Raw genomic sequence first — 21364 nt, 5'->3', positions numbered from 1 at the left:
AATCTTACTTTAGCTAAAGGGTGTGAGAAGATTGGGCCAGCATGAAATGCCCCAGGATGCAAATACTCTACAAAAAAGTAGTGTTTGTCTAACTTCCTGTGTAGAGTCATGGAAGGCTTGGTTTCTTAATCTTGCCTGTGTTCACATGTTCTGTCTTTAGCTTCATAAATCAGTTGATTTTACACACAGTAAGCATCCTTTGTTCATTCCTTGGTGGTTTCTTCTACTTCTGGGCTTAATTAAAATTGGTTTTCAACCATTACTTTCCTATTTTTGTTTTGTCTCAATTTTTCTTCCTTTTTTTTTTTTCCCTCCTACCCAGACTGTGTTCTTCACAGTAGTACTTCAGACTGCCACACCTCTTCCTATTCTCAAAAGATTGCTTTTAAACTCTCTATGCTCTTGAGTATGGTTACTAGGGTAGTCTTTCCCTGGAATACCTGCAGATGACTCTGAGAAGGCAGGTCATGTCAAAATCTTTACCTACAACACCCTTGTCACAGAACTGTTGATATCTAGGACACATGAAATCGGTGAAGTGTCGCTATGTACTATTAAGTTGAGGAGCAATTCCACTCTACTTCTTTGCTGTTCTCGTAGCATTTTTGCAATTCAGTATTGTGTGTGGATATGCAAGCAGCCTGCACTAAGGATAAACATTAAGTCTTTTTTTCTTTGAACAACTAAATGGACTAAGACTGGGAGGTTAAGCTTTTATTCTCTTACAAACACTGGGCCTCTGAACTATTCTCTTCCTGATTAGTAAATCTTCTCAATAAATTTTAGGTGCTGGTATGTTACACTGAATAATTAGCAGATAAGCCATCTGTTTTTTCCATGTTGGAAATAAGTTTAGAATTAGTGATTATTAAATTGAATATCATGCTAAAGAGAATCTGGTATCCTCGAGAGGAAGATTATTTCAAAATCTTCTGTGCTGCTGCCCTTAATTTTTCAAGAGCCAGCTGAAATGGGGAACATAGCAGTTTTGTTTCTTGTTGCTGTGTGTGGACATTATGCTGTTGGCCACTTTTGCTGATTAGGGGATGGTCATGGAGAACTGTATGAAGTGTAAAGATACCTATAAAGGAAGATATGTTACTGAGGAAGAATTTCCAAGTATGTTCAAGTGCAAATAATGCTGACCTTCCATGTGGCCAGGTCTCCCTGTTATCCGTATTGTAATATAGAAGACTAGTCCACTTGACCGTGGGCATGTTGTTTTATCCTTATTTATCCTTAACCACTGGATTTATCCTTAAGGATTTATCCTTAACCACTGGAAGGTCAATAACAAGCCCTGCCAAGAGACCATATAAGAGCATCAGATGCATTTTGCAGCTAGGAATGTTCAGACAGCTGAGGTTGCGTGCCGAGGGCTGGAGGGATGTGTCATCAATAATCCACTTCCAAAAATAAAAATAACTTTGGTCTTTGAAACAGTTTAAGATCCTGATGACTTAATCTTAGCATTTTGCAGTCAAATTTTTGGAATCAATCTGTTCTCCCTTGGGGTTCATGTATAATGGGTCTTCAAACTGTGCTAGAGTAGGCTTATGATGAAAGACTATTTTCACAGGCTGATGCACACATTTAATAGCCTTAAATCTGCAGTGATATATAACACCCTGCAAAGCGCCATTGAAAAGGAGTGATTTATCCTATGTGACCCATTTACCCTCTTCTAAGGCTACATCCACAAGGGTCAAACTCAAGCCAAAGCCTGACGGCAGCTGCATGAGAAAAATCCAGAGAGGAATCTGTCTGCGTGAAGTGCTGCCAGTGTATATTTGCCCCCCTTTTTTTTTTTATTTTTCCCCTCTGTTGCTGGTGATGCTCGTCATACGCAGCATTTTGACTGTTCAGGATGTGCTTGTTTCTGTTCTTTTAATCTGCACCTAAGCAAGTAAAGCATTCTCATGCAGTGATCCCATAACAAGCATTCACAAAATGGAGTCAGCCAAATACACTTAGCTTAGCAACTAACTGCTGTCACAGAGGTGGTGTCCATAGACGTGGAAGTAAGGATCTGTTTCGCTACTGAGCTGAGAACTATCTTTAGATTGCATACTTGTTTCTAAGATCACCAGCGTATGTTAGGGAATGAAATGGGCCCCATCCTGGAACAGGACATCAGGGCCTTAGTATCCTGCCCATAGTATTTGTTCTGAAAGATGGAAAATATCTTGAATCTTGTCAAATGTTTCTCATGTCCATGGCTTTTTCTTGTTGGCAATAATGCTAATATATTATCTGATACGTTCCTGGGGAGTTTCAACTAGCAATGAGTAGCTTTTACTCCACTGAAGGCATTCAGACTATGGAAGTCCAAATAACAGGTGAGTAACAATTAAAATAGAGGCAGAAACGTTTTGGATAGCAGCAGTTAATCTGCCATTGGTGCTGTCTGTGTACCCGTCCTCCTATTTTGGTCTGCTCCCTTGATTTTTCAAACACTGCTGTCGCTATTAGATACCCTTCTAGTTCACGGAGAAATGATTCAGTATGACAGGAGCAAACTCTATGAACTCAAAAACAGGATTATGAATGCCAGGAACAATGCAGAAAAAAAGAGAAATCGGCAAACGCAGCTTGCAAATAAGTTATTACAAAATGTCGAAAAGGAATACTGGAAAACAACTCCACGCAGCTCATGGCTGGTGACTCAGAGATCGCTGTTTTCCTAAACTTTTGATATATTAGATTAGGAAACTTGTTATGAAGACTAAAAGTGGGAGCACATGGCTGAGCTTCCTGTTTTCTCCCTCCAGTTCGTGGGCCTGTACGTGGAGTTCCCTGGGACCAGGAGTTTCCTGCAGGAGCAAACTTGGTTGCTGAGGGCAGACAGAACACGCAGGCTGCTGGGGTACCACATCCTTTGGCAATACCCGCGCTAGGTCTTCTAAAAAATAATTAGCTTTACAAATTTTGGCAATACAGAAATGGTTATTGCCAAGGGAAGTTTTCAGGCCAAAATGTGTAATGTTCCCTAGAAAACAGATTGTACATAATAGGTGTTGCATCACAGGGCTTAAGGGGTCAAGCAGTCTGAATGAATGTCATTCAAACTTTGAGCCCGGGTCAGGCTTAAAGGGTTATCGTAAATGGGGTTGCATCAGGCTAGTGGACAGTCATTAGTGGGGTTCTGCAGGGCTCCGTTTTGGGGCCAGTTCTCTTTAATGTTCTCATAAATGACTTGGATGCAGGATTCAGATGTACACTAAGTTTGCAGATGACACCAAATTAGGAGGAGCGATTGACTCCCTGGAGGGTAGAGAGGCCCTGCAGAAAGATCTTGACAAATGAGAGTGCATCGCCAACTGTGTGAAATCTTAACAAGAGCAAGTGCCGGATTCTGCAGCTGGGATGGGGCAACCCTGGCTGCGTGTACAGACTGGGGGACAAGAGGCTGGAGGGCAGCCCCACAGGAAGGGATCTGGGGGTTCTGGTTGGTGGCAAGTTGAACACGAGCCACTAGTGTGCCCTGGCACACCATGGGCCATATGTGGGATGCATCAGGCACAGCACTGCTAGCTGGCTGAGGGAAGGGATTGTCCTGCTCTGCTCTGTGCTGGTGCAGCCTCACCTCCAGTGCTGTGTGCAGTTTGGGGTGCCACAGTATAAGAAGGGCATAAAAATATTAGAGAGTGTGCAAAGGGGGGCTACAAAGATGGTAAAAGATCTGGAGGGGAAGACATACTCGGAGTGGCTGAGGCCCTTTGGTTTGCTCAGCCCCGAGCAGAGCAGGCTGAGGGGAGGCCTCATGGCGGCCTGCAGCTCCCTCACGAGGGGAGCGGAGGGGCAGGCACTGAGCTCTGCTCTCTGGGGACAGTGACAGGACCCGAGGGAACGGCATGGAGCTGGGACAGGGGAGGGTCAGCCTGGGGGTTAGGGAAAGGGTCTGCACCCAGAGGGGGGTCGGGCACTGCGACAGGGTCCCCAGGACAGTGGTAACGGCACCGAGCCTTTAGGAGAGTTCAAGAAGTGCTCGGATAATGCTCTCAGACACGTGCTCTGACTTTTGGGTGGTCCTGTGTGGAGCCAGGAGTTGGACTCAGTGATCCTTGCGGGTCCCTTCCAGCTCGGGATATTCTGTGTCTCTAATAACACTAACAGAAGATGTTTACATGTTCTTTGGAAGCACATGATTAACAGGAGAACAGGAAATCAAAATGCCTCCTGGAAAATCCCAACAGTTTGCTCATGCAGTTTCCTTTACCATATAGTGGTGATTTATTCCCTTTGTAAACCAGTCTTGTCCTTTGACAAAGCTTGAAAAGCAGTTATAAACAGTACAGAATTAGGCAGGTAAAGTTAAACTTGAATATGTGCACCTACAGAAGCAGACGGTGCATGACAGCAGCATTCACTTTAGCATTTTTGTCAGCTGTCACTGCTCAATTTTGCAAGGCTTATTTAATCTTTAATCTCTGATTTCCTCACTTTGACTGTTTTAAGGTATCAGTGAGTAAAACCTCCATAAATAGAATCACTGAATCATAGAACCACAGAATGTCCCAAAATGGAAGTGACCCACAAGGATCATCGAGTCCAACTCCTGGCACCACACAGGTCTACCCAAAAATTCAGACCATAAGACTAAGAGCACAGTCCAAACACTTCTTAAACTCTGACAGGCTTGGTGCCGTGACTGTGTCCCTGGGGAGCCTGTTCCAGTGTGTGACCACCCTCTGGGTGAAGAACTTCTTCCTGATATCCAGCCTGAATCTCCCCTGTTGCAGCTTGACTCCATTCCCTTGTGTCCTATTGCTGGTCACCAGAGAGAACAGATTGGCACAATCTAAATATTGAAATACATTTTTGGTAGTTTAGTTTTCTTTTGTTTTGCCTGTGAGTGTTGTGTGTATATCTCCTTGGGAGTTGAAAGGCAGCGTTTCACAATAATTTACAGCCTTTGTCTAACATAGCCAATTGACTGGGTGTAAAATAAGGACTGCGAGCGCTGTCTTAGTACTTGCTAAAATAGAGCTGGCATCAGACGCAAGTAACTTGAGCCTTGACTTAGCATTGTATCTAACAGGCACTGACTTTTTTTTCCCTCTGTCAAATTCCTCTTCCTTAGCTGTGAGCTAATCATCTCTAAAGCAACACGTTTTATACTGTCAACATATCACCAGCCCACAAGAAACATGTTGATTTTGAAATTGGTTCACCAGCCAACAAACCTTTTGTAAGCATCAGCTAACAAGAAAACTGATAAGAGCTTACTTTTTGTGCCAACCACCTGACTAAATACGCTCCTTCCTGTTTTCTGGATATGTTTTAAAATACCATTTTTAGGCCTTTGGCCAAGCATTGAACAAATTTCATTTTCTTCCTTATTTGTACAAGCACACTGTCAAAGAGATACACACGCTAATTCAGCATGTGCTATGGGCTCTGGCTTAGCAGAATTAATTACATGTGTTTGAAAAACTGGAGGGCTCAGTCTCTTCTGACTAAGAATACATTAAAACTTGTTTATTTTTGCATTTTATGTATAAACATTGAAGAATCATGGTGTCTGACAATACTTCTGTTTAAAAGTAGTGCGCAAAGGAGGTAGGAGGGAACACAACGATTTGACTACAAGTATCACAACTTGCCAGCTGGAATTAAAAACAAGTGATGGACATCCAGCAGAAGCAGGGAAGTGGCAGTAGCGTGATTTCTTTATCATAGAGAACAGGTAGCAGGAATCAGCAGCCCAAGATGTACATTTCAACTGTGTGTTTGTGTGCATGTGCGTGTTGCTTCTATACAAAGGACTTTGGACTTGGGAATGTAAGACTGGCAAGGAGCACCTTTTCTGCTGACTCCAGTCCCTTCACAGTCAATCAGCCAGTTTCAGTCCCCACTCATACAGTGATCAAACTGCAGACTTAAATAACTATGTTTTTTGTTTGTTTTTGCTTGTTTGCTTTTTTTTTTTTTCCTGTTTTACAACACTTCAAAAAGACTGACTGTATTTTATTTATGTTGCATTACATTTCTCTGCTTTGTCCTTAGCCTTGGAATATCATTGTCATACGATGCTCTAGAGAGCTTACATTTTCCTCAGCTGGGCACAATGGAAGTTACCAGAAAGTCAAAACAGGGTTATTTGTCTCTTACGTGTTGGAGAAACACACGTCTTTCTTCTATAGGCTACGGCATATTCTCTGAGAGCCTTTATTTTGTATGCCTCAGAATCTGCACTGAAGCAGGGATCACCTGGGAAAGCAGTTACTTACCATTTTTATTCATGAGGCCTTTCAAAACAGTGAACATCCAGAAAGTTGGCTGGAAGTCTTGCTCTGAGGCTCCCGGAGAGATCCAAGCAAAGATACGCATTCAGAATCCCTTCTTGGGTTTAAAACTTCTCAGATGTCGTCCCTTTGGATCACAGCACTGTGGCTATTTTTGGAGGAATTCCGAACAATTCCGGCTCCCAAGTATCACAAGAATTACTGTCACTCTGACCGATACAGCACTGCACTTAGGATAGCTTTACAGAGACAACAGATAACAGCTGGAATGGGAAAGCATAGAAAGGCAGAGAGTAATGAGACAAAATACTAGGTGAAGGAACTGACAGTCAACATGCTTTTGCTAAATGACTGTTTTGACCTAAAACTACCTCAGATCAAAATTCGGACATGTATGATTTTAATTGTGCTGTCAATACTTAACCTCTGTAATTAGCATTTGCAATTTTTCTTGAACAATGATAATATGCGCAGAAAAATCTCTTAATTTACAAAAACATCCATCCAACTTTCACATATTTTTAATCCTTATTCCAATGTGAAAATCACAAATCAAAAAAAGACCTTCCATGGGTCTGGCAGGGGAAGACCTCAGGTCTGGTTGCTGAAGACATTCAAGGAGCCAGTGCATCCCAGTGGAGCTCCTCTTAGAGATACAAGAAGAAGCAGAGAGAGTGGTCAGTTGCTGGGTTTCCCCTTCTCTGCTTTAAATGCCAGTTTATACTTGCCAAAAGAGCAGGCAGGGCACACATGGCCAAGGGAACAGCAGCTCTCCAAAGGAGGGCCAAGACTTTGCTCCCTGCTCTCCACATCCAGCTCATGCTGCTCTTTACAGCTAGGGATGAATGGCCTAGGCAGGCTTTTACTGTGAGGCAGCACAGCTGTTCCTCTTGCGTTCCATAGATTTATGAAATAACATCAAATAACCCAGATCGACCCTGCTTCATTAAGCAACCAAGTTAATCACAAATATTCACCCAGTCATTACAACTCTGCCGTGGTCAGGATATGGAGAGAATTAAATGAAAGTGGGGAAAAAGTTTACTGTAAACTGCTTGTTGTCTGTGACAGCCTTAGAACTTAAGATTGAAATAGTTAATTTTGAAGACTTTTATGCAATCTAAGGAAAGTAACTCTAAGAAAACTTTTCAACTCCACCAAAGTAATAAAATATTTTAGATGGACAGGATGGGAAAATTTTACATGTTTTGCTTAAAGGCTTGTTTTCTCAAATACGTCTGACAAATGAGGAAGAAGGTGGGAGTAATGAAGGAAAAGGAGTTAGAAGAAAACATAAAGAGTTGAAAACTCAGCATTTAAAAAAGCTCATGTTTTCAGAATAGATAAATTAATTCCTGTTCTGTATGGTTTCTCCAGGAAATTAGGCAGTACTGAGAAATAAACAAGCCTTTGGCAGACATTCTTGGATGCGGTGGTGGAAGCATTTTTCTCCAGCCCACAGGGCAAATGCTGTATAAAAGCAATGCTCGTCACTAGATGGCCCCACTGCTTGGTGCAGTACGGAGGGCTACATTGGCATCCTTTCACCCTTGCTTGAGCAGCCCCTGACCCAAACGCCCTTCCTGTGAGCCACGAAGGACACATTGTGTGCAGAGCAGCTGTAGAAATGCTTCGCTGCCACTGCAGTGCCAGGACGTGAGGACTCTGTACGTGGTGGTGGAGGAATCTCTTAGCAGAGCTGCCCATTGCAAGCATGGGCTTCCCAGAGCATGCTTTCCCTAGGATGTGCCCAGACTGCTCTTCTGGAGGAGCCCGACAGCCGCTGTCAAGACCAGGCCCTCTGTCCCATCAGATAATCACCTGCCAGAACAGCTCCCTGTGCAACCTGGGAGCATGATCGGAGCACAAAGGAGCTGCATACTCAAGAGACTTCCCTGTACCCTCAGAAACAGGCTGTGTGGCAGCTGGTAGGGAGATCACAGCAGCTCGTGCTCCTCCAGCACCAGCCAGGCACTCACAGTCACAGTACTGCTCACAGGAACCGTTGTCCTACCTGTATCCTCTCCAGAGGGAGCTTTATACAGCATGGAGCCCTGCTCACCTGAGGGATCATCACAGCAGATATCAAGATCTGTACCACCAGCTAATGCAGACACATAAAAGGCCTTTTTTTTATGAGGCGCAATATACATCCATTTTCACCCCCCTTAAATTTCTTAAGCTGTATTGTGAGTGTGTGTATCGTAAGACTGAACCATTTGGAAAAGAATTATATACATTTACATCACACAGAAAATGGTCTGCATTTAAGAAGTGGTTCTTGCTTCACTGTGACACGGTAAACTGGAGAACAAAAGCTTTGAGAGAGCGAGGAGCAGACATTATTTCATCACTAAGCTGATCTCATGCAGAGCAAGCAATGTTACCCTATCTCTTCTCACCTATTTGAAAGTTAAACACTGGGAGCAACATACAGCCTGACAGGTTTCATATAACACCTTTTTAATAGAACAAAAAGTACAATACAGAGTAGTGTGTGTGCAACACTGGTTCCATTTTAAGTAACTGGTGGAAGGGTTTTAGATCAAGACATGAAATTGCTATTTTCGTAATTAAATTTCAACACACGATTTGGTTGTTTGAGATTATCACAGGGTATTTTAATGACTCTGTTATTGTCTCGGTGTCCCTGCCACTCTTCCACCCACTCGCACTGTGCATGTATTCTTACGAAACTACGCGCCGTATGCAGTAAGCACGGGGATTTTTCCCCAGGTACTGGGGATTTTTCCCCAGTACTTCTTCTAGGGCTGTGCTCCTGTGTCATCAAAGTTCAGCTACTTTTTGCCATTGCGTTTTCAGGCTAGTTGGAGAAAGTATTAAAATTCTTCAGTCTTAGGCCACATTCTCACACCTGTTTTCTGTGTTAGGGTGGGAAGGGGAAGGAAATTTGGGCCTTTTAGCCATTAACGTGTCCCCCTTCAACTCTGCTTCTAGAGGATACGTTAACTTCAGTTTTGCAGTGCCTACGCTTCTGTAAAGGTCTGTACTGAAGCACCAAAAGCGGTAATTTTGGCAGAATTATGATTTTTTTTCCTCTTTCATTATTGAGTTACTAAATTGTACCATAAATATGCTGTACACCAGCAAAACCGGTGACAGGTCGGAAAGGGGATGAAAGAACAGCAAGCTGACAGCGCAGCCCTCCAAACTTGCAACAATTCACACCCCTTTATGGACTAAACAACATTTTTCTGAAGCCTGAGGTGGCTCCGCTTGGAGGGGGCGGCGCTGAGATGGCGGCCGGCCACCGGCTCCCCCCCCCGCCTCCACCAATGGTCCCGCCGCCGAGCACCCGCTGAGGGGCGGCGGCGCTGCCCCCGGGCTGCACCAACTCTCCCGGAGGGGGGGGGGGGGGGGGGGAGAGGGAGAGAAGAGCGGCTGCGGGGCCGCCCCGCGGAGCCTCCGCCGTGAGGGAGGGCAGGCGGCGGCGGGGAGGGCGCGGAGCGGGGCCGCCGCCCGCCTCAGCGGGGGCCGCCCGGCGGCTGCCCGGCCCGCTGCCCGCCCCCGGCGGGGCGGTGGTTTTGTCCAGGAAGCGCCGCCACCGCCGCCGGTTCCTCCACAGCCCCGATCCGCTGCGGCAGCCGCTGGGGTGAGGCCGTTGGGCACCGGGGGGGGGGTCCCCGGAGGGGGGCGTTGGGCGGCGGCCATTGCGGGTTGGCCGTTGGGGGGCGGCTGCTGCTGAGGGGAGGCGGCGGGGGGCGGCCGGGCTGCCTATGGGGGCAAATAACCCGCAAATAACCCGCAAATACACAGCTTAGAGCTTCGTCGGGAGGCCTTGGGAGCGATTTTAGGCGCCGGGCGCTGTCCCCGAGCGGGTTTCTCCGCGGCCGGCCGGCTGCTGGCGGCTCCCCGGGCGTGGCGCAGCCCCTGTGGCGCTGTCAGCCCCCTGCCGGCCCCGCTCGCCCTGAGGGATAAAGGCGTCAGATCCTAAAGGAGCCGTAGCAACAGGTAAATGACGGCACGAAGGATGAAGCCACCGCAGGGTGACATTGCCCTGCGGCTCAGCCTGCCACAGGTGAAGGTGCCCGGTGCTAGGGAGAGGAGCAAAAGCCCTGAGGTGTTGTTTTTTTCCCCCCCCTTTTGCTTAAAGGAGTAGGCAGGAAGCTTTCAGGCAGCTGTCAGGTAGGCCAAACCTGTGGTACAGGTGAAATTAAGTGGATAAAAGTAAATTGAAGTCAGGTAACAGCAGAAAAGCAGCTGGCATGGTTCTCCTAATGTCAGGGGGTTGTTTTTTTAAACAAGGGAATGCAAGGCAGAGATGGAGACCCATTGTCATACAAAACCAACTGCTGTAATATGTGTGCCTATACTGCCAAGCACAGGCACTTCAGGGTTTGTTCAGGTGAACTGAGTTCTGTTTCTCTTCCCCTTACTCTAACATTGCACACACTTACACTGTATCCATACAAAGCTACTTCACAGGCTCAAAACCTCGCTTTCCTCCTTTAAACGTGAGACCAAAGCTCCGTTCTTGCAGATGCATGTTGTAAGAAGGAAACCAAGATGAAAACTGTTTCTTTTAACAGTGAAAATGAAGTGCAATTTACATCTCGTTTTAGTCACTTTTATTAGTTAACAGTCTGACTGATGTTTGCATTTCCTGCTTCTCTTTTGCACTTCCTGGTTAGGGAAATAGGCTCTGCTGAGAGGAAATGTAAGGGTGTTAGAGGTGTGTTCTGTTTCTGAACACTAACTTTAAAGATTTAAGCTTAGTACATTTTATTTTAATGTCCTAACTCTGACCTTATTCTGTTTACTTCTCTCCTAGTATCCAACAGCCAACATGTCTAGCAAAAAAGCAAAGACGAAGACCACCAAGAAGCGCCCTCAGCGCGCCACTTCCAATGTATTTGCGATGTTTGATCAGTCGCAGATACAGGAATTCAAGGAGGCCTTCAACATGATCGATCAGAACAGGGATGGCTTCATTGACAAGGAGGACCTGCACGACATGCTTGCCTCCCTTGGTAATGTGCCTTTTCTCTTTACAGTTGCCAAGCAAATTTATTATAATTAAAACAGTGCATTTGGGATAGCTTATAAGTGTCTTCACTTTGTATTGCACTATTCAGGTGACTTTTGTTGGGTTTAGTTTGAAAGCTCAAACAAAGCTGAATGTTTTTCTTTGTAGGAAAGAATCCAACAGATGAATACCTAGATGCCATGATGAACGAGGCCCCAGGACCCATAAACTTCACGATGTTCCTCACAATGTTTGGTGAGAAGTTAAACGGCACCGATCCGGAAGATGTAATCAGGAATGCTTTTGCTTGCTTTGATGAAGAAGCAACAGGTATGTGGGTGATAGTCAGCTCCTTTGGGGTGTTGTATTTACATGTTGTTTATTTGGATTTCTAATTAGTAGGCTGACTTTTGCACCTTTGTCAATGAAGTATTCCACAGTAGTGCTAGATGGCATCATCTGCCACGTATGAGAACTTGACTCTAGTAATAAGTGAGAGTGAAAGCTGTCAGGCTGCTCTGGCTGCACGCTGAGGACTAGTAGTAACATTCTTCTGTGGGGCTTTGAAGAAGAGTGCTTTAATTAGGCAGCGTGCATGTTCCTCAAAGTACAAAATATGACATATGTGCTCAGAGAAGATAAGAAATTCAAATCAGTAAGCTGTGTTTTTTTCTATGGCACTTAAAAGGGAGTAGATGTGAAATCTGTATGACAAGAGTTTGTCCTCCCTCTGCAGTAGATACATCTGACTGTTTGATGTATTTAATACTTGAAGACAGACCATCCAGAGTACATAAACTCTTTCGTCTTACCCCTCCTCTTGCCTAGTGTGTGTTAGGCTTTGATGACAAATCCTCTGTGTCATGCCATCACGCCCGGCTCAGTCCTTTTAAAGGCATAGCAAGGGCTGTAGCCGTGGTGATCTGCTGAGATAAAACAGGGTGGGGCCAGAAGGCAGAAATGACATTGAATTGACTTGCGTAGCAAGGAAGGGGGAGGGAAAGAATGCAGAGCTCAGTTTTGCTTTATCAGACTTTCAAGGTTGTGTCTGCAATCATGAAGCTAGAGTTTGGGCTTTTATTTATTTACTCATGTAGGCTGAGGTTCTGCAGAACTGGGTAGCGACCAGGGATGGATCCTGAGGGCATTCTGTGCAGTCACAGAGTGTCAGGGCTGCCCTGCTAGTGCGTGCAGAAATCATGCGGTCACATCGAGAGCGCAGGCTACACCTGTAACTCTTCTCACAGCTGCCTACCGAAATATTTCAATCTAATCTGTGGATGTGTGCTCTAGATTCTTTCAAAGGATATTATTCCGTTTCAAACAGCTATTTTCTGTCTGTGTATTTTTAGCACCTTTTTCCTTTTCAAAGTGCATCCCCTTCCTGCTGGGATGTAGGTAAACAGGCTTTCTGGTGGTAAGGCCTTTTCAAATGTTAATTGACTTCCTCCCTCTCAAGGGAAATCTCTTTACCATCTCCTAGAGAAGGAAGTTTTGTTAGTAGGTTAATTATTTTCTCTCCACAGGTAGTCTGACTCAGTGTGCTACAGGGTTTTTTTGTGTGCACGAAAACAAGAACCTGTGAATTAGGATATAAAGAAAATGATTGTGCTACCTGTTCTTTTAAACAGTGACCTTCTGTGTCTCTGTAAATAATAAGTTACTAGTTCAGGCCCCCATGTACTGATAAGATTGATTTTTATCATCTTTAAACTCTCCGTGATAAATGTTTTAGTTTAGTCCCAGGATAACTTGAAGGTAACGATTTCACAGTCCGTTTTATGTCTTGTGCCATCCTGAAGTTTTAACCAGGAAACATGTTAAGATATTTATGCCGTTTTATTGATTTTTGAATGATGATCATCAAAACGCACTTTAAAAAATGAAGTGTAAGGTAGAACCCATGTTGTCTTTGCCTGTTATTCATCTTATACTCAGATTTGAACTTTCTTTTCCTTTTTCCTTCTTTTCACTTAATAATCTCCATGTGTCTGTGTTACGGACCTGATTTTCTACTCGACATTAGTGTAGTTCTTTTGAAGGAGAATAATCCAAATCAGATCCTCTTGATGAGGATAAAGCAGTTGTACTTGTTTTTACTTACTTTTCCTATATGGTCCATCTAGTTGGGTATATTACTTCAGCATTACTGTCACATAAACCAGTAGTACTATGAAATTAGTATAAAAGCTTATATCTGTCTTTTAAATCGGTGTAACTTTTGTCTGCTGTTTGATCCTGCGCTCTCATCTGTTTTGTACTGCCTGCCAAAGGCTGCATCTTAAATTTTTTTTCATTAATTTATTACTCCCTGTCTACGTTGAAATTGTGTGTGAGATTGGTTTAGGGATAGTGGGTAGACTTTATGCTTTATATAATCTGTGCTGCTAAAACTTTTAGCGTATGCCTCGTCTGGCAACCCAGTTCGGTGCTTAAACACCTACCGACTCAGACAAAAGAGATTAAGTCCTCGAGGCTAAACTTGTACCACGAAAGGTCTTGCATTCTTTGAATACTAATCCTTATGTCATCTCTCATCACTATTTGGTCTCTGTAGCACTACAGAAGGAAAAAGCCTTCTGTATTTAGTTTGTTTTGTCTGTGTCATGTCCTGTCGTGTCACCCCCTCCCCCCTTTGCTCACACCTGCAAAGAGACAACTGCAAAATTTGACCCAATTAAGTAGGGCCTGGCTAATTGAACATTCCCCTCCTGATTTCAAATGATAACATTGCTATTAGCCTTCTTCATTTGGAGTCATTAATCATGGACTTGCCTGCACTAGGATATGATGCTGTTTCAATTAGCATATGTTGTAACATGTGTTTGTTGTGTTTTTTGGTGTTTTTTTTTTTCCCCCTTCCCTGCAGCATAGACCAACCCTAGGGTAATTTGTCATGCTCATTGACTGCCTTTTGGTTCCCTGATTTCCTTCTTGGCTTTCTCTCTAATGAACTCTGTTTGCTCAAGTTATACAGCTCTCTTTTCAAAGCAGAATTCTTTTTTTGTAAAAATCACATCCTAACTAATTCTACATCAGTCACTGTTGGTGTCTACTTATGATTTCCAGCTGTTCTGCCCAGTAAAAAATTTCTTTTTGGAACCTACTTCTACCTCCATTCTGTTGCTGGTATTTCTCCAACTCGAGTTCAGTAACAGCTTTCTTTCTCCAAGGAAGCAACTATTGTGCATGTAAAGGCATGATAGGTCTTACTTCAGCAGTAAGGAGTTCAGGTCTGTGTCTCTTTTGCACATTCCTTTTTTAATCTCTAAACTTTCTTGGAATTATTTGGCATATGGTGGTTCTGCCCACCTACTGAAATTGAATTGACAGAGCTTTCTTTGCAGTAATAAAATCATCAGCTGCTCCTTCTTATATCTTTGATAGTTTCCTCTAAAATCTGCTAACATTTTGTCATTTAAAAAAGAAAAAACAAAACACCTCATTGTATATCCTACCTCTTTTGACTAGTTTTTCTGCCTCTACCTCTCCATGGTAAACATTCTTGCTCCTTCCTGAGTTAACTTGCTCTATCCTGTCTGAGAGTCTGATCTATTATAAACTCTACCCCTGGATGCGTGCCAGCAGTTCACTGCATCCACATAAACCCTCCAGCAACGGCGCTGTGCAGTGGTGAAAAGCCAACCAGTGGTTATTTAGTCCCCACAGGAAACTCGTTTATAGAGGATGCACACATGTATCTAATTAAGTCAAGAAAAATAGAATTCAATCAAGAGAAGTGCTTTCGTAATGAAGGTTAGCAGTGACCATATTCGTAGCTCAGGATCGTGTCTTTCGATTTCGAACTGCTGAAGATCCATGTAAGGAAATAGATATTATTAGATCACAGCAGATCAGGCCTTCTAAAAATATTTGTATGAAATGCATCAAAGTTCTCTCCCTCCCCTTTGCATTCAAAAAATTTCTTTACAACTCGATTAAGGAAGTACTTCAGGCTTTTGGTACAAATGCACATCCTACATGTTGTGTTAGGTGATTGCATGTCTGTCGTCGGGCCATCGCACATTCATCCTGCTGCTTTTGAAGGCTTGCTAAGAAACAACTTCCTTTTGTGTTTCCCTATACCTCACCCTGTAGGGTTTATTCAAGAGGACTACCTGCGAGAGCTGCTGACGACAATGGGAGACAGGTTCACAGACGAGGAGGTAGATGAGCTCTACAGAGAGGCACCGATCGACAAGAAGGGGAATTTCAACTACATCGAGTTCACGCGCATCCTTAAACACGGAGCAAAAGACAAGGATGACTGAGCAAATCCTTGATACCTGCAGATAACACTTTTTTCCTTTTCCTCTGGATCTGCTTGTTTTCCTCTTTTCTTTTTGGGACCTTTTGCATACATTTTAGTATTTCAGCTTTTGCCTCTGTGTACTCGGAGGCTGCTCAGGCACACCTGTACCTTTGCAGTAAGACTGGAAATGGGCAGGGAGAAAGGAAAGCTTAGAGTGGCAGAGGCTTAGGAACAGGGATCAGTGATTTGGGAGGCACAGATAAAAATGTCAGTGTTACTCATCCTAGCTAGATTTTTGCAGTTTATGATAATTTTTTTTTCAAACAAGACACTGCTGTGTTAAGTATGGCATTAAACATTTTCATGCCAGAAGTGGACTGTTTATCTAATCATATCTGTAAATATTTTTGCAGCTGTATACAACCATGTTATCTATTTTTGCCTTAAAAATGAGTCATGAATCACTTAAGCATACTGATTTTGTACTTCACTGACTGAGTACTTCACTTCCTACTGTGAGCATACATGATGAAGAAATTCCCATCCTTCAAATTTTAATCCATTGTAAATTAACGATTTTTGTCTTAGACTTGCACATTAACATGTTAAAATCCTATGGGTGTAATTGAGGAGATATTTTACCATCTTAACTCCTCCATTTCTTGACACTGAATACAATATTAATACTGCTTTTTAACCTTACATGGTTAATTCTAGTGCTTTCTTTAAAATAATAACAATAAAAGAAATCTGTGTATGAGCCAAGTGTTTGACTGATGCCTTTCACCAGATCTCAGCGCTAACAATACAGAATTTATTGTCTTTCATTGCAATCAGTTTTTTTTCTTTCTTCCTATCTTTTCTGAAAACACAGTGAGGATGGGGCTGGAGGAAGAAGGAAGGTGTGCTGCCTCTATGCTGTTTGTTTTCTATCTGAAAGTACATTATTCTTGCCATCCAAATTAAGCTATATTCAATATATTTTGAGAGCTTCTGCTGTCTATAGTGCTTCGGGTGTGTGAGGAGAAGGCATCTTTTTCTGTTCCATTTCTCATCATTATATCCTCTAGTTACGTGGTATGAAATGTGTGGCAGATCTGCCACACACTTCCAGCATCTTCAGCATAATTTGAATACCTTTGGTTCTGTTTTCCTTTTTTTGGTGGAGAGAAATGGTGATCGGAGTTGCTTCCATCACTTCTAGGAATTACAGTGCTCTCCTTTAGGAATTCAGGTTACAAAATCCAGAACTGGCTTTTGGCTAGGAGTGTTTTGCTCCTTCTGGGTAGGCTGCTTTCATAAACTGCATCTCAATAGAGGCCGATGACTGTGTTAGAGGTACGCAGTGCTTCATGAATAACCTACCAGCACTCTTGAGAAGGGCGATGCCATAAAAGCCATTCACCTTTTAGCTTATCCTGGGGAAACCATGAATGTAAAAGGTTTGATGGAAATGCTGTTCCACAGCACGTCTGATACATTAGGGCTTACCAAGGATATTTACTCGTCCAGTTCCAAACACATTTCCAGCACAGTAAGTGCTGTTAGGAAATGTCTCTGGCATTATTAAGCCGTACGAAAGTGTGTTTATGTACGTGTGTTCTTGCAGTAAATACTTCCTGAGCTAGTCAAAACTTTCAAACCAGCAGGAATTTTAAGTGGGATTAGATGGTACGGTGATTTAAATGATAGCTCTTTGCTAATGCTCTTGGTCATGTTAAATGGTGGTACTCAGATCCGTAACACAAGGAGAACATTGTACAAACCATCACCCAGTTTAAAACTTTTTCTGTAGATAGTTTAAAAAGTAAGAATTACCATGTCCTTGACACAGGTTTGGGTGTAAAGGGGCATACAAAATGCTATGATATGGGATCTTCTTGTCATTTTTAGGATAGTAACTGTGTAAATTTGCAAATGGGTGGGTTTAAAACAATTTATTATCACTCTATCATCTTTCAGTCTCTTAACTATGACCTGGAAGTAGCGTGGTGTTCATCGTGGTACTGCATTAGGAAATGTGCTGTGTTCTGTTTGGGACAAACCCTGCTTTTTGGTATTTATTGATCTGTATGGAGATGAGAGTGCCTCCTCCTCTGTGGGTATGACAGAGGTACGCTCATTTTGCCAGATTTCTTTATTTTTAATGGCTCTTGCTGCCTGTCAGAAGCAGCTCTGGTGCATCTCCTCTGCCTTCACAAAAGAATGGGACCTGTCTGGACACATAAAGCACCGCAGGACGCTAACTGCAGGCCTATAAGGAAAAAAATACGGAAGACACCGAAAACAGAGGGGGGAAAAAGGGCTCAAAACGCTTTCAGGGAAGATGTAAGAAAAAATCTAAATGTTTCGATAATAAATGTTCTCTTAGTTGCTGTTTTTTTTTTTTTTTTCCTGCAAAAATATTTATATTTGGAAGGGGCGGATCTTAAATAGAATATATATCATATATATATATATATATATATGCTGATGTACCCCAGCCCAGCAGCTGGGAGCTGCCCCCTTTGCCCCAGGGATGCGGCCGGGATCCCTCCCGGACTCGGGGCGAGGAGCCGCAGCCATCGGCAGGTGGCAGTGCAGCCCCAGCTCCGGCTTGGCTGCAGGGCAGACGGCTCCCGATGCGACTGTGGGGTTTTTATCTCTTGGGGTTTTGTTTGTTGAGTCCCGAAGAGCTCGTTTGATGCAGCGTGCGGAGGAAAAATAGCGTCGGTTCCCACAGAAGCTAGCGCAGCCAGGACTAATGCTGCTGGGCTTTTTCATGTTACAGCTTTTGTAGGCGCTGTATTTCGGCTCTTTCATCAAATTCATTCATTACAGAGATGAGTGAAATGAGATGTTGTCAAGCCGTTGTTGTATGTACAAACACACACGTGGTGTATGCTTGAAGAAGATTGCTTTTCGTGTGTAGTTAGGGTCACCTTTCCTAACTAAACCCAGGCACATTGCTTGGTTGAGCATCTCAGCAAGTGCCCGTGCTGTTTTGCAAGATTAGCTTTACCCCAAAATCAAATTTATTTGCGTGCATAATATTGTTTACATACGAAAGACTCAAATCTGTGATACAAACCGTGCTATTGAGACTTAGAGTGAGGCAGCTGCTACTTCTCTATAGCAGTAAGCACCAACAGTTAAGCCCTGGATCTTGCTCAGGGGGCTAGGATTCAGTTGCTGCAAAGCAACACCAATATTCCGCTTGGTTTTGGGATGATGGACCGTAAATCACCGGTGCTATTGTTTGTAGCCTCGCCTTTAAAAGAGTCTGCGTTTTTACCCTCTCAGGTTTTATGGCACTTAACTGCGCTGATAAAACATGTCCCAGAGCCTGATAAAACGAGCTTTTGGTGGGTAATTCAGGCACCTGGGGTTTCTCTGGCAAATTTTAACCCCCGACTCATCCCTGATGCTGAAGTCCCTGTCTGTCTGGAACCAGTAAGTGGTTTTATAGAGTACCTGTAGTGTTCAGCCCTGGCAAAATCAGTCTCAGTAAGAGCCAGGCAGAATCTCAAAGTCTTCTTTCTTGCTGAAAGGGATCAAGAGAAGATGAAGGTGTTTATGTCTTTCTCCATCTTTTTTGTTAATTCAATTGGCTTGTACTTAAGCCACTTAAGAGGAAGGCTAGAAAAATGTGGCCTTGAATCCTCTCAGTTAGAAGAGAATTAAAACTAGGTCTACAACATTCAGGCTGAATGTTAAACCGCTGAACAATTGAATAAGGGAGGGTGGAACCATCACAAGCTGTGTTTCTTATTGTGCCTTTTTTTTTTTTTTTTTTTTTTTTTTTTTTTTTGGCAATGAAGGAGTTTAGGCAATGATCCCAGCAGAAGGGAAGGGATTACAGAGATCAGTTCTACCTGAAGACAGACTTTTTTCCTGCTCTCCAAGGTGAAGTTCCCAAAAGGTATGATTCATAAGTGGGGCTGGTGTGCTTGTTTCCTGTGGTTGCACAGGCAACGGAGCTGAACCTTAAATGAGTTGAAGCTTATAAACCGTTTCCTCTCCAGGACTGTTTGTGAGAAGCTGAGCCTCACCAGGGAACCGGCTCACACATCCTGTATCTGGCCTAACACCCCCAACACACTCCCCGCGAATCTAACAGCTCCTAAAGCTTGTCACTGACCTTACTCAGCTTTAATTTGGGCACTGCAAGCTGCTGTGGCTCAGCCCCTGATTATCTCTGAGCAACTCAGCTACCTGTGGACCAGGGACAGTGATTCTGTAAGCTGTCCATAGCTGTGCTGTCTCTGCTTGTGAATTACAGCCCTAACTCCTCTAGGAAGAGCAATGGTGGCTCTTTCCCTTCCCTTCAGCATTTCTTGATGAGACTCAGCAGATCCTTACTCAGTGTGCTTGTTTTAATAGGTACTAATTTTAGTGCCTAACGCCCCTAGACGGGGAGAGAGAAGCATCTGTCAGGCTGGCAGGCAAAGTACAAATGATGTCAGGCGTTCTTCCCTGTCATCCAGCTACCAAGCAGCGGGTATTTAGTACGACAACATCCAAATGTCACACAGAGTGATGACTGGCCTGAAAAGCACGAGAGTCCTAGGGGAATTCACATCATCAGGGTGATTGAATCTAAACACTAGGCACTTGGGATGACCTTTGCGGACTATCTCCTACGGGTAGGCATGGCTCGGAGTGCTATTCAAATCACCTCAGCTGACTGCTGACTCATCTCTGGTTCCACTCTCTGCATCCCATTGCTTGAGCATAAAAATTGGTTTAGTAGCACTCATTAGCTGTGAAAGGCAAACCTAACCAGAATTCCCACACAAGCCTCATGAGATCAGAAGTGTCACAGAAAACGAGTATGTAAAACTGTATTAAAAAGGAGGAAAAAAAAAAGTATTCACACAAGTTTAACAGGGATGCATACCAGTCCCAGCAGGCTTCTTTCAATGAGTAGATGAGAGCTGCAAATTAAAGATACTTGCAGCTGGGAACTTCCTTTTCAAAGAACTGCAGGTCACCGTGACATTTGAAATGGTTGCAAAAAGCTACAAAGAGCCCACAGTCATTGCATGTGCCCCCCCAACACACACACACACACACATACAATAGTTCCTTGAGCAATCGGCACAGCTTTATGCCTCATAGCAAGCTTCAGAGCCCTGGGACTGGAGTCAGGTGAAAGGGGAGTTGACAAGTTTCATGTTAGCAAGATAAAATTGTGAACCTCGTGCTACTTTTTTGGAAGAGAATTAAGTGGAATAGAGTTACTTGTAGTCAGTGCTTGCCTGGTCCTTTTACTGATTTCATGGATAAGGTATTTTATATCTATTAGAACTTGAGCCATATGTTGTGCAAAACAATTTGTAAGATTAACTGTTATTGCTATTCTGTTGGCAAAAAGGGGAACTTGGCCTGAATCTAAACCCTTGTACTTTGCCTGTTGCCCTCCTCTGCTAATTACAAGAAAAATAAAAAGGTAGCAATGCTATTTTCAATTGTCCAAAGACAGCATTTCTTTTGGACTTTCTCTGACTTTTTTTTGTAACTAATTGGACATAATCTTAGAATTGAACTACAATAACTAGTTTCTGTGCTGTAACAAACATAGGTGAGCAAACTGCATGTCTTTCTGGTGTTTAGGACCCAAGGGAATGGCATGGAGCTGGGGCAGGGGAGGGTCAGGCGTGGTGTTAGGAAAAGGTTCTGCACCCAGAGGGTGCTCGGGCACTGGGACAGGCTGCCCAGGGCAGTGGTCACGACACTGAACCTGCCAGAGTTCCAGAAGCATTTGGATAATACCTCAGACATAAATTTTGATTTTTGGGTGTCCCTGTGTGGAGCCAGGAGTTGGACTCAATGGTCCTTGTGGGTCCCTTCCAATTCAGGATACTCCGTGATTCTATAGTTTGTTATTGGTGCTTT

At 43.6% G+C, this 21364-nt stretch overlaps 1 protein-coding gene and 1 long non-coding RNA gene across 3 annotated transcripts; both read left to right on the top strand.

The window, feature by feature from the left end:
• The first annotated feature begins 9703 nt into the window (after positions 1 to 9703).
• On the top strand, positions 9704 to 16247 carry LOC311432338 (myosin regulatory light chain 2, smooth muscle minor isoform). 2 transcript variants are annotated; one of them, XM_084510670.1, is made up of 4 exons: positions 9704 to 9861; positions 11041 to 11239; positions 11404 to 11565; positions 15334 to 16247. In XM_084510670.1, exons 2-4 carry the CDS (start codon positions 11056 to 11058, stop codon positions 15504 to 15506), a joined length of 519 nt encoding a protein of 172 aa, XP_084366796.1. In that variant the 5' UTR covers positions 9704 to 9861; positions 11041 to 11055; the 3' UTR covers positions 15507 to 16247. The 2 variants fall into 2 exon arrangements, with proteins under 2 accessions (XP_084366796.1, XP_084366795.1); XM_084510669.1 differs by lacking the exon at positions 9704 to 9861 and adding an exon at positions 9999 to 10220.
• Positions 16248 to 19196: 2949 nt separating this feature from the next.
• On the top strand, positions 19197 to 20930 carry LOC311432340. Its single transcript, XR_014689988.1, has 2 exons — positions 19197 to 19388; positions 19492 to 20930. It is a non-coding gene; the product is annotated as an uncharacterized lncRNA (long non-coding RNA).
• The last annotated feature ends 434 nt before the right edge of the window (positions 20931 to 21364 follow it).

This window comes from Aythya ferina (genome assembly GCF_964211825.1).
Source record: "Aythya ferina genome assembly, chromosome: 2".
NCBI lineage: Eukaryota > Metazoa > Chordata > Aves > Anseriformes > Anatidae > Aythya > Aythya ferina.
This window is presented reverse-complemented; position numbering and strand designations above follow the sequence as displayed.